The following is a 13,333-nucleotide window of genomic DNA, read 5'->3' on the forward strand; positions in this document are numbered from 1 at the left end:
TTCAGCATCCTGGGGGTACACCTTCCCTCCACCCTGGACAAGGACCTCCTCACTCAGACCACAGTAAAAGGCAGGATTGAACCCACATCTATCTGAAGTCAAAGCCTTTACTCTACACCCCTCCAATTAGGGGCTTAAAAGTATAACTAGTGTGATGGGGGTTGACCTGCACTCTAGTTAAGCAGAATGATGGGAAGGCCCAGATTAGCTTGCCAAGCACTCCCTAGAACTTTCTCCCCTTGAATCCTCTTTATAATCTTGGTATCTGCCAGCTGAACTTGTCCCAGGGGAAGGGAGATGACCTGCCCTAGGTCACTAAGTAGTTAGTAGGAGAGTGAGTGCTCAAATCCAGGCCTTCCCCCCTAAGTCCAGGGTTCTTCCCTTCAAGTAAAAGCAATCTCCAGGAACAGGAAAGACCCTTTCAGTTGGGTGCAAATCCCAGCCATGGTATAGGCAAATGCCAAGAAGTACACAGTACCCCCCTCTTTTATTGGAGGCGGAGGACCTCCACCAGCTCCTGGACCAGGAGCTACCAGCCCAGCATTGGCAGCTCCCACATCCACTATGGCTACTATCTCAGTTACATTTCTAGTAAGGATGGGATGATGACCATGAGACTCTGATATGGAAAAAGCAGTGACCCTCCCAAGACAATGCCACCTGTCCTTTCACCTCCCATATTCCAAGAAGCAGCAAGGAGAAAACCCCAAGGTGTGTGTACCCCTCCACACTCACCTGTTCAAGAAGGCATTGCCGAAGGCATTGAGCTTCCTGAAGGGTTTCTTAGGATCCACCACCAGGGCGTTCCCGGGGATGATCCCCTCCACGTCCCCTTGCATCACCGCAATGAAGGAGTCAGTGGTTGGTTCAGGTCCAATCCTCATGCCTGGAAAATCCTGTTCCAGCAGGTACCTGGCAGAAAAGAGCAGTCATGACACAGGGATTCTGCTCACAGATCACCTCTGCGTATCTACCACAAGGCTGACAATATGCGAGTCACAGTAGGGCAGGATCCAGAGCAACAAGATTTCACGAATCCCAAGGACTTTGCAGAGGAGGTGGAATTATAGCTGAACTTCAGATATCCTGTTCTTCTTGGTCCTTTTACCCTTCCTGAATTAGTAGGGGGGAAGGTGAGGGAAAGCCAGGTTTGAGCTCAGAAATACTGCATTGAAACTGATTCCCACCCAGAGTACTGTAGACTTCCACACTGAGAGGTAGGTAACCTGCTGACATTTCTGCACAAAGGCACAGGAAGAATCAGAGCAGTTATAGATGACACTGGCTTTTCATGGTTATTATTTCTATGTCTGGATAGTTATTTAATATAAAAGCAGATTGTATATAATATAAAATAAAAACAGCATGAAGGGTAAACTATGAAAAGTGAATCTCCATCCCCATCCTAGACTTCTGGTCCCACCCTCTAGCATCTGTACTTTGCATTCTCTATCCTTCTAGAAATGTCTCATGTGCACATGTGTTATGCATAGAGACAGAGATACAGGGAGAACTGAATTTTTTAAGCATAGAAGCAGACTGCACACCTTTCTTAGTCTTTCCTGTCACATGCATTTAATTCAAACTTTTGAGGATGAAACTGTATTCAAAATGCCATGTATAGTACCTGGCACAGGCAGATTCTCTTCCTTTTGCCCTTTACCATCAAGAAATTGGTTTCCAATATTACAGACGACAGTGGAATTCCCTGATGAAGATTTTTAATTTTTTTTTTTTTTTTTTGGTACCAGGGATTGAACCCAGGGGTATTTGACCACTGAGTCACACATCCCCAGTCCTTTTTAAATCTACCTTTATTTTGTTTGTATATGCTGAGGATTGAACAGTGCTTCACATGCTAGGCAAGCACTTTATCACTGAGTTACAACCCCAGCCCCTGTGCTTTGTTTTAAAATGCTTTTATTTTTTATCTGCTTGACTGAGAGAGGTGTCAAAACTTATCTTTTATCTACCAGAGCTTTTCTATTGTACCTGGCATCCCCCCATAAGCCCTGCCCCCAACAAGCGTAGTTTGTAACCACAAAGGATGTGTGCATGGGCAGGAACTCAGGGGCCTGTGATGATTTTGCAGATATCAGCGCATGTTTCTTTTTATGCTTGATGTGTTTGGAAGAGAGTCGCCAAGATATACTTTATTCCTCTTGATGACAATGTAGAATCCCATTATAGAGATTATCACAAGCTGTTTTTAGTGAAAATTTTACTACCTTTTAACATTTTCCATTGCTGTCTAGATGGAAGAAAAATGGGGGTAGAGGAGTTTACACATCATCTCAACCAGAAAGGTAAAGGAGAGCATTTGTTAAGGGATGTTTTTTAACACCTGAGTGTGAAGTAGGACATGGTGGGAAGTACAAAAGCTTGTGCAACTCACTCACCATGTGGCCTCGGGCTGGCTCCCTTCCCTCTCTGGACATTTCTACCTGTCCATTAGGAGACTTCAGTGGGCTCCAGGGTTTCTTCTATTCAAAAAGTCTGTGCTCCCCGATCCCCTTTGGAAAGGGAAGAGGGGTTGGTGAGCGGCTGCCCCTGAGCTTCCACTATGCCCTGAGTCAGCAGGTGCCTCCCTGCTCTTATCCAGGCCTGGGCACTGAGAACTTGAGGTCCCCTGTCCCTCTCCACAGCCTCCTCTAGAGACCAAAAGCAGTGGCACACAGTGAGCCAGGGAACAAAGAAAACTGTGTATAAGGAAAAGGGAGCCCTTTAGGAGCCCAGAATAGCTTTGAGCACAGACAGCAGGAGGCCGGACTGAAGGAAGAAGCTTGGAACTGCCTTGGGGTGGGACTGGCTGGAGGAGCTTCCCAAGAGCATCTTCCAAGTCCTGACGGACGGGAGCTAAAGGCCAACACCCAAGAAACACAGAGCCATGGGGTGAGCCCTGGGAACCTCCCCCTTCTTTATAACCTCCGGAGCTAGGGTTGGCATTCATGCTCAGAAGTCCTCAGAAGAGTGCTCATATTGGAGACTATCTGGTTGAGAAGAGAACTTGGGAGATGTCCTGCTCTGTGGTCCTTGGTCCTGCCTGCACATTCAGGACTTCTATGAAGCATTAGCTGATGGTGCTGGCCCCGCCCAGAGGTTCTAATCTATTCAGTCAAAGCAGGAGCCTGGCAACTGCTACCTTTTAGAAGTTCCCCAGCCGACTCCGCCATGCAGCCAGGGTTTCTAATCAACTTCACACCCACCTTTCACTTTCCTGAGACAACCCACTGACATCCAATAGCATTTCAGCACACTAGACCTATTCTGAACACGTTCACAACAGGATTTCCCTCTGTCTTCACAGAAGTCCTGTAGGTAGGTACTGAGGAAACTGAGAAGGGTTACGTGGTTTTGCAAAGTTTAACGGCCAGTCAGAGTTGGAACCCAAACCTCTATCAGTCTGACATCAAACCCTTCATTCTTCAACTGTCTTCTACACTGGGGAAATCACTGCCGAGAGAGCTGACCAAGGCCCTCAGGAGGACATGGCAGAGCCAAGGACAGAGGTCAAGTCTCCTGGGCCCGAGCTGGAGCTCCCTGCCATCCTGTGCCTCCCCGAGGGGGGGTGGAGCCAGGGAGGCTTGCTGGGTCTCCTCTGGGTTCTCCATATGCCACCTGTGCCTTGGAAAAGCAAAAGCATTTGGAGCTACACTTTACCCCGCAGTTCCACGGCAGTTGACACTGGGTTGCTACGCACGGCCTCCCCAAGGGGAAGAGCCACTGAAGCTGCGCGGAAGTTGTTGATCTGCTTAGTGCCTGTAGCCCTGCTGCCTGGGAGGCTGCACCCTGGGCACTGGGTGGGAAGCCCCTCGTCCCTCCAGGATTCCAGCCCAACAATCAGGGTGTGAAGGCAGGATTTCCTCGGGTCAGAGGGTCAGGTTGGAGCTGGCACCAGGCTGGGATGAGAATAAGCTCACAGTTACACACGTGGACGCCACTTCCTGCTTTCTTGTGTGCCTTCTCCAGGTCTCATGGGAGAGGCAGGGAACCTCAGTGGCTTGGGGCCAGCCATTGGGATTCAGTACCATCCAGAAGGTACTTAACCCTGTGAACCACAGTACCTCCCTCTGCAATAGGGAGATAATGGTTCAGACTTTACCCCTGCGAGCTGCAAGGCATGGTTCTAGACGTTCTGTGGATTATCTCCCTTCATCTTCATCTTGACTCTGATGTGAGCACTCTGATCCTAATCATTAAATGGGCCTAATAAGAAAATCCACTTCGTAGGGTATTCTGAGAATTAGCTACAGAAGTTAAGCACTTAACCAGTACCTGGCCCCTAGATTATCCTCTCATTTTAAGGAGGAAGAGACAAGAGTTAAACACTTTGCCCCAGGTTATGCATCAGTTATGGCAGGGCTACTATTTGAACCTGGCACTGGGTTTGAGAATTCATGCTCATAGCCACTATAACTTCTGTTTCTTTTCCTGCCCTAGGCATCCCTCTAGACAGGAAATGCAGTCACATCTAGGGACAGGCTAAAGGATAGAGCCCCACCTGGAACTAGATCAAGCAATGGGATATAAAAGCCTGAAAAAAATATGGTGTGGTGAGAGGTGGGCCAGGGCGAGGGCTTGAGGGGAAAAAGGGGCTTGGGGCCACAACCCTGTATGTGCTCATATCCATAAACCGCAGCCCTTGGGTGTGCAGCTCAGCCTTGAAGACATGCAAAAGCAGTTTCTAGCAGGTGACCAAAGCAGGACACAGGCCCATGGGCTCTAACAGGACACTTAGAAATGGTCGGGCCAAATTCCCCAAGAGATCCTCTCTGTGAAGGGAAAGTGAGGGCCAGGGTGAGCAGCTCTATGCTGCAAGTATGGGTGGTGGGTGGGTGTCGGGGGGTGGCAAATAGGCTCCAGGGACAGTGAAATAGAGAGGGGTGGGAAGAACCATCCCGAAGCAGCTCCCAATGAATAGGGGCCAATCAACAGCGAAGAAGGATCCTCCTTACACAGGCTTCTCAAATTCCTTCCCCGAGAGACAGGGTGCACTCGGCAGATGAACAAAAGGCTATGCTGCCCAGTTTAATGGGATGGCTCCTGGGCAGTCACGGAGTGCCGACCGAGGTGGTCAAACAAGGCCTTGGGTAGGGCCTGCCATCCTGCTGAGCTCACATGATCCAAAACTTGCTGACCACTCATGGGTCTGGGGAAAACACAGAGTCTAAGGAGGCCACCAGCAAGTCCAGGGGGCACAGTCAGGCCACGCGGAGAGCCTGGGGCTGGGTAAATTCTCAGGGACATTTGGGTATGGCTTGCGGCACCGGGTGCCCCTCTAACAAAGCCACCACTGTGTCCAGAAAGGAAAATCTATTGAGGAATCTCATGCACTGCCTCTTTATGGGAGGCGAGACAGATCGCCTCTGTTCCCGGGTGAAAACATTCCCACAGCAGTGTAAAAAAAGAAAAGTTAATTCAAGCCTGGGTGGGATCAGCTGAGGTGGGGACACACAGAATCAGGAGGACCAGGATGTGCTGAACTTCCCTTGTGTCGTCAGCTGGAAGCTTTACTGTATCTCTCCACTCCATCAGCCCTGCTGCCTGTGGCAAGGCAGCGTTATTTCAGTTTTGCCATTGAGTATATTGAGGTAGAGAGTACCCAAATTCAGAGCCAAGTTAACATGTTTAGAGATCTTAAGAGCTAAAAAGATAAGGGTGGATCCTCTTCCCTTGCCATCTAATGCAAAATAAATAAATGCTAAATCATAAAATAGGTGTGGGGAAGGCCAACACAATTTTGATTTTTCTCATGAGGATTACTTTTCTCCATGTTTCTCAAGTAAATTATTTCATAACAATTTCCTCATTTTTTTGTGCACTGCTCAGATGGCAATCTAAGTATGTGGCCTGCTTTCTGTGACCTAAGTATCCAGGGTAAGGTATGGAACCCAAGAATCTAAGCTCAGCCTGTTTCTAACTACCCATCTCTGTAACTGGGGAGCCCAGACTTTGGGTTGTGGCTGGAACCAACCCCAAGGGAGAGAAACAGAGGCTGAGGATCTGTAAACACTGCTCCCAGAGGCTTTGGGCTGAGACAGGTGACCCAGCTCAGTTGAAGAATACACCCTCTAGGGAGGATACCCCCACCACCAACATGACCGTGGACAAGCCGCCCCAAAGCCAACAACCCTGGTCTCCCTGGCTTATAAAATGGAGAAAATACTTGGTTTCTAACTAACTCAGTCAGAAAGTAAAAGTTTTTGAGGTAATATACAAGGGTTTGGGAAAAGCAAACACTTCTCCTGACATTTGCTCACATTGGCACAGGCAATAATTAGAGAAAATGATGATCTCCATGTTGCCCATGAGTGCTCAGCACAGTCCTACCCAGTCTCCAAACCCAGTTCAATGCAGTTTTAACTGATTCTGTACCACCTCACACCGAAACTGGATGTGTTCATTCTTCCCTGAGAGTCTCACAGTTCTTACTTTGCGTATCTTTTAGGTACACTCTAGAAGCACATGCCATTTTCTGACTATATTACAGGTATTCGTGTTTGAGATCAGTAACTCTGGGTCCCTAACACCTGGGTACTTCAGCTTTAATATGGGGTCAGGATAACAATACTTGCCTCATCAACCTCACAGGGCTTTAGGAAGACTGTAATACAGACACAAAGTGAGGTAGTGGATGGGAAACTCTTGAGAGACAAGTTGGGATGAGGTGGCTCAGCTTTCCCTACGGCACCTGCCATCATCTCTGGGACACAGCCCCTCATCCACGGGAAGAAGCCATTCCAGCATGAAGGAGAAGTTAGTGGTCAACTATCTAGCTTCTCTTGCCTGGCCTCACCCTGCAACAGGCCAGCCTGCCCAGGGCACTACTGTCTCTGTCCACGGCGCCCAGCACCACACTCCTCCTTCAGACCTCAGAGGTGTGAAAGGCAGGGTATCCCTCCATCCTGACTGTAGTGGTGCCAAAAAGGGGTTACCTCCACCTCCTGAGGGTCAGCTCTCAAGCTCCTGGTAGCAAATCAAGCAGAAAGAGGGAAGGGGATGATCAAGCCCCAAATATGGTGCCTGAAACCAAATATACCAACTTGGTTTGGTCCCCTCTCAATCTGATAGTGACCCTGTGAGGTGGTTATTACTACACACATTGTACAGATAAGGAAACTGAGGGCTGGGTTGGGAAGGCTGGATGGCCTGGCCTTTGTTAGTCTTCCTAATTTGGTCTCTTGGCTAGGAAGTGGTGGAGCCTGTTCTGCAGACCTAGCCCAGGTTCAACGGACATGGAGGCAGATCTTTCTTCAGAGATGTCTTTCTCTTAGCACATGCTTTTTGCGATGCTTTCCAAACACCTGACTTTTGAGGCAGATCCTAAGCTGGACCTGAGGCAGGCAGACACAGTTTCTCTGGCCTAGGGTCTTCTGCTTCTTTGAATCAGTCAGACCTTGGAAGAAGCTGGTGAATTTTCATGTAGTCCTGCTTTGAGACTAGCAGACAGGAACCCAGACAATAAAAGGGCATCCACTGACCTCAGAGGTGGGAGGGGCTGAAGTGGGACAGGGACGATGGCTCTGCAGAAGTCAGTGGGTCTCCTTGGGATGGTGGCCTCCTTTCTCTAACCCTCTGGCTTCCCAGAGAATCATCTTCCCAGGTGGTAACACTGTAAATCCCAGAGTGAGGCCTGGGGTGGGGGCAGGGGGCATGATGTGAGATGGAACTGCCTTGGGCAAATGGAGTCGGTCACCTTTGGGGAAGGATGCAGAGTCCCTGACGTGCAGGAGGTAGAACTGGCCAGCTGACTAGGCCTCGCCCCAACTGCCCTACCATGTGCTCAGGCCTCAGAGGCCAAGTCTCACTAAAGAAGGGCCATGCCAGCCTGGAGACCAGCCCAGACCTCCCTGCAGGGACTTGGACAGCTTGGCTTTGCCACCCCAGGTTCCTCCCCAGTCCCCAAGGTCCTCTACTTCAGCCCAATCATAGTCCAGGGGGCTTCCCTTACAACCCACAGGAACACAGGCCTTCCTCTGTTCACCTTCACTACCCACAGACAGAGGAGCCACATAGAGTGGGCAGCAAGAGGGGTGGCCAGGGGGCCAACTGGCCCAAAGGAAGAGGAGTTTGAGGCTGCAAAGAGAAAAATAGCAGAGGCAGGAGAAAAGGCTGCCAGGGCTGGGGGGACACAGAGCTACTGTACTCCAAAGAGGCAGTCTGTGTTGGAGAGGGAGGCCACCAGCTCGATTTATTGTTTATTTTATTACTCTGGGTTGCTGGGCCTCAGGCCAGGGAAGTTATTTCAGGCAAAGATCATAGCGCATTAATTAGTTATTAGAAGAATGTCCTTTCTGTGTGTTCTTCCTGAGACAAGAAATGGGCCCCGTGGCAAGCACATAGAACTGAAAGTAGATGGACAGTCCGGAGGCCAAGAGCCAAGCACTGTGGGGATGAAGAGGTGCGCCTTTGTTTTGGAGGGAAAGGCCCCTTGCATGTTCAGGCCTGGGCCAGAGAGGGGAATCGAGGCCAGAAGTGCAGAGAGCCAGGCAAGGGTGTACTTGCCCACCCCAGGGTGGTGCTCACTGTGGGAAAGGGACACTGCACCCACTTGCCCTTTTGGAAAACAACTGTGGAATATGACTCAATACAAAAAAAAAATAAAAATATTAAAAATTGCGAAATGCTGTGCAACCTTGTCCCAATAGTTGTATTCTGGGATTCTGTGGGAAAAGAGCCCAATATGTGGGAAAATCTTGTAAGCAGGGACATTCAGGGTGATCCCATAATGACAAACACATTAGAAGAAACGTGAAACATTCCAAAAAGGTAGCTGGTTAGGTGAATAATTGCATTCACATGCAGTAAAATAGTATACAGCCGTTAGGAATAATTATTTCATGGGAATGCTTATAAATTAAAAAAATTCTAGCATACAAAATTAGGCATATATAGCATGATCTCACCTGTGGTATAAAATAGCTAAAATATTATAAATATAAATAAGCATGTTATTTAAAATGTTTTCCCCTGGGTTATGGAACTATGGATGATTTTGTTTCTTCAAATTTATTCATGTCTGCATTTTGCATTAAAAGTAACTGTTGGATTTAATAAGAAGGAAGAAAAATATGTAATTTGGTTCAAGAGGGCTCCTTGTGCTACAAATGGCTCTACTCTGTTGGCTGACTCTCCCTTGAGGGGAAACAGCTTTTGATGAATGGGCTAAATTCAGTTACTGGCATGAGTGGGGAGGGGAACTCTTGGACTTTGGAGGATAAGAAAGAAAAGGGCTCTGCCTCTCCCTGTCTTCTGTCTCCCTCAGATAAAGAATAATCTGGAGCAACTCACTCTGTCACTTTCTTAGACCCATAACAGCCAGTGATGACTCAGGCAAAGCCAGGAGGGCATTTCAGATGAAAGTACTTAAACCTGTCTGCTACTCAGGGACCCTGGCCCTAGGGACTCTCACTCTTCCTCATCTTCCCTCCCATTCTGCAAAACATATACTGGACATCTACTGTAGCTGAGACCTGGGAGACGCTAAGGCATCCTTTGTAAGAACTTGTGCCCTGGGAAGAAGTTCCAATAACAGGACATACTAAGAGTTATAACCAAGGTGTGTTCAGAGAGCCAGGGAAGACTGTGCCAGGGTAGGAGCAGCCTGCAAATGGTCTGTGTTTCCTGTGAGGTGAATCCAGGATAGGTGGACAGAGATCACAAAGGAAACCTTGTATACAACCCAGTTTTCTCTGAAGTGCCTCAGCAGCAATGGGTGTTTAATAAGATGAGTAGCTGGGAATGGATCAGGGGTTTTACCTTAAGATCCGAGGATGGTTCTTGACCCCAACATTATATGTAAATTTGGGGATACATGTGCCTTTTTATAAAGAGTAGGCCACAGCTTTCACTGGATTTTCAAAGGAAGTACTCACTTTCAAAAAGTTAAGAAGCAATGGATTGGATTAATCTTTTAGGGACCCTGTAGTTCTAACAATATAACATATACAAGAGGCAACAAACTATCAGCCCTCGACCCCAAACTTCAGAGATCATTTGAACTCTCAAAACTCCTGAGGTCAAGGCTGTCCACTGCACAAAAACAAACTTGACCTGGTGTTCTGTTCAGACACGACATGCTGCTAGCTTGGTGCACATCTCGCTCCCAGGAGGCGTGTCATAAGCTTAGCATAAGCTTAGTATTAGAGAAAATTGGTACCTAGAAAATTAGTAACTAGACTGTTAACTTTTCTGCTTTCATCACCAAACAAACAAAGCACAAGGCTTTACATGCTGCAGATGCTCAAATTGCCAGTGAATGGAAATGAGAGGACCTTTGCTTTCAAACCCTCTGCAGGAGATGAGCACCCTCGACTTGGGAGGGGTACCAACCAACCCCATCCCCACATTGACTCTCAACAGAAGGTCACAAGCACCTCAACAGTTTGGCATGCTGCAAATGAGGCCAGGAAAAGCAGCCTGGCCTTGTAGTCTGTGTGTGCATTTAGGGCTGAAGTGAAGCTTATTCTCTGAAGACAGGAAGGATGCTCATTACTCTGGTGGACAATATACAGACCTCTCTGAATGCAGACTGGACAGACTTCCAGCCCAAGGATTCTGTCATTCAAGGGAAGGGATGACTCACCCTCAGAGTACAGGCATTTAGCCAACCATCTCCTCAGGACTTGTATCCTAGGTTTGCGGCCACCCATTCCATGGCTTTGGACAATTCTTTTATCGTCTCCATTGCCTCAGTGATCTCACTTGCAAAGTCAAGGGACGGGATGAGACATGCCAGTATCCCTACCACCTCCCAAAATCTGTAATATCATTGAGTCATTAAGTTCAAGGAAGAAAAAAGAGATTCAAAGCATTCTGTTTCTGGACTCTGCATCTGTTTTGTCTCCAAAAGATATACCACAGAGAAAGAAAATAATAGGATAAGTAGCACTACCCAGCACTTCCTTCATTTCCAGGCCTTCAGGGAACAGAACTCCTCAGCTATAGCCATAAGGCCTCCAAGCGAGTGCCCAGCCATTTCAAAGACAAGGAAAGTGATCCTGGCCCTGAAGGACAAGTCCCTAAAAAGTGAGATCAGTCACTCTCCCATTTTTGCTTCCTGGGCCTTGGGGCCTTGGTTTCATGGCTGAGAAAATGGGGAGAACTGGGATGGTTCTAAACTTTGAACACTTCAAATCAACCACCTGAGCCAAGAGCTAAGTACAGCCGAGAAGCACCGTGTAGAAAGGGTAGGGGGTACCGGCAGTGAAATTGTGGGGTCAGCTTTTGAAGCCACACACAAGGATTTCGTCAGAGCCCTTAAGTGAAGACTTCCAGTTTATCCCCAGGCAGAAGAACCGAGGACTCGAGGCGGAGGGGCGGGGTGGGCTGCCAGGGCCTCGGCCTGCTCACCTGATGAAGGTGGTCTTCCCCGTGGAGTACTGGCCCACCAGCAGGACCATGGGCTTGTTGTCGAAATCGGCATCCTCCAGGGCCGGCGAGTGGAACTCGTGGAAGCGGTAATGCTCTTCCAGGGGCAGCAGCTTGCTCTTGTAGAGTTTCTTAAGCCCCTCGCTGACCGTCTGGAAGACCTCGGGGTCCTTCCTCCGGCGGTCATCGGTACCCAGCCAGCTGAACATCGCGGCCGCCCAGAAGGTTCCGCCGGGGAGGGCTCCTGGGGAAGGCGCCCCGCAGGGCTGGAGCTGCGCCGCCGCCTCACCAGAGCGCGGGGCTCAGCCGCACCATGGCCCGGGCGCACGCGCTGCCCCTGCGGCTGGGACCCAGCCCAGCCCCCGCTTCATCCGGCAGCCCCGGAAAATGATCTGGGCTGCGGGAGGAGGGTTGCAACCTTGGAAATTCAAGCCCGACTTGCGACGAAACTGCCAGCTGCTGGGGCTGCGCGGGGGTCGCCCAGCTCCCGCAGCCCTCGCCGGCTCTGCCCGGCCCACGGCTTAAGGATGCTGGGGCTCCGCTCCCGCCCGGCGAGACAGCTCAGGGGAGGTGGCGGCGCTGCACAGCCGGCGGACAGCTCGGCGTCCGCAGCAGCATCCCTCAGCCCCAGGCGCGCGTTTAAATGCCAGCGGTGCAGGAAGCCGGTGCGTGGAGGAAGTCCCTGGGTACTGGCAGGGCCTGCCCGGTCCCACGGTCCCCGGGACGCGAAGCCGAGCAGGGCGCCGCCATGTCTGTGGGCAGGCGCTCCGCGGCCCGGCGGCCGCTGCCTGGGAAGGGATGCTGGCCGAGTCCTGTGGGAAAGCGCTGGCATTTCAGTCCCCGCCTCTGGGGGTTTGATTTGGGAACAGCGCCCTCTCAGGGACTGCTGAGAAGACGGCGGTGACCTACTCTTGCTCTCCCTTCTTTGAAAACCCCTGTTCCTTTAGTTATGAGGTCAATTCCGAGGAACGCAGGCACTCTAGTATTAGGGAATATTTTTCTTGGGGCATGGAAAGAAGGGTCCAGTATCAGGTTACATAAAATACCCACACTGCCACTAAAATTATACTAGGCTTGGGGTGAAGTTAAAACTGTTTCCATTCATTCTTTCCAATAAAACAAAACAAGTGAGCAAGCAAAACCCCTTGCGTATTGAGCCCATATTCTAAGCCAGTCACAATTTGGGCAACTGTGGATACAAAGGTGAGGGCTATATGGATTTTCCCTCCAGGAATTGCAGCCAAGGCAGACTTTACAGAGGAAACACAAGCAGAGGGGCCATGGAAGCAAGGGGGAGGAGTTCTAACTTGTCTGTGGATAATTTGAGGAGGCATGATTAAGAAATGGATTTTCAATAGTGAACCAACAGAGAAGAAAGGAAGCCATTTCAAGCCAAGCAAAGAGCATTTGCAAAGGCCTGGGTTTTGGAAGAACTTGGTGTGTGCAAGGCAGTGTCAACAGTTTGGCATAGCTAGAAGGTAGAATTAAGGAAGATGGAAGAGGTGAGGCCAGGCGAGAGAGGCTGTGCATTCCAAGGCAGAAACCAAGCAAGGAATGGGGAACTCATAACGATATTATTACTAATAATCATTAAATTAACAAGATGCTCACCATATGCAGGCACCTTGGCTAAGCTCTCCAGCGAGCATTGCTTCTTCTAACTTTCACAGTATCTGTGAAAGGACAGTGGGTGGGGGCAATGGCCAGGTGTAGGCACAAAGGGGTGCATTGCTTGTAGAGAATTTAAATGCAATAATAAACCGACTCAAAGTCTCATCTGCTTTGTATTACCACCATTCTAAATGATGTGATGTTAAACCACTATCCCTAACAAGACAGGGGGTTCCTACTACCCTCCCTTCAGCAGAAGAAGAGATAAAGAGCTCATGGACCAGATGGGACTGATGACACTGGAAACAGCATAGGAACTAGAGGAACAAGAAGCTGGAGGCCAAGAGACAGG

At 49.4% G+C, this 13,333-nt stretch overlaps 1 protein-coding gene across 1 annotated transcript in view; it reads right to left on the reverse strand.

The window, feature by feature from the left end:
- The window catches only part of EHD3 (EH domain containing 3), a 30,907-nt gene extending 18,733 nt beyond the window's left edge, over positions 1-12,174 (reverse strand). The window contains exons 1-2 of the mRNA XM_079110070.1: positions 11,353-12,174; positions 736-912 (exon numbers count right to left, since the gene is read on the reverse strand). Of these exons, the coding sequence (XP_078966196.1) occupies positions 736-912; positions 11,353-11,579 (404 nt within the window). The 5' untranslated portion in view covers positions 11,580-12,174. The remainder of the gene's footprint in view (positions 1-735; positions 913-11,352) is intronic.
- Positions 12,175-13,333: the final 1,159 nt, after the last annotated feature.

Source organism: Sciurus vulgaris, assembly GCF_902686455.1.
Source record: "Sciurus vulgaris genome assembly, chromosome: 14".
Classification (NCBI taxonomy): Eukaryota; Metazoa; Chordata; class Mammalia; order Rodentia; family Sciuridae; genus Sciurus; species Sciurus vulgaris.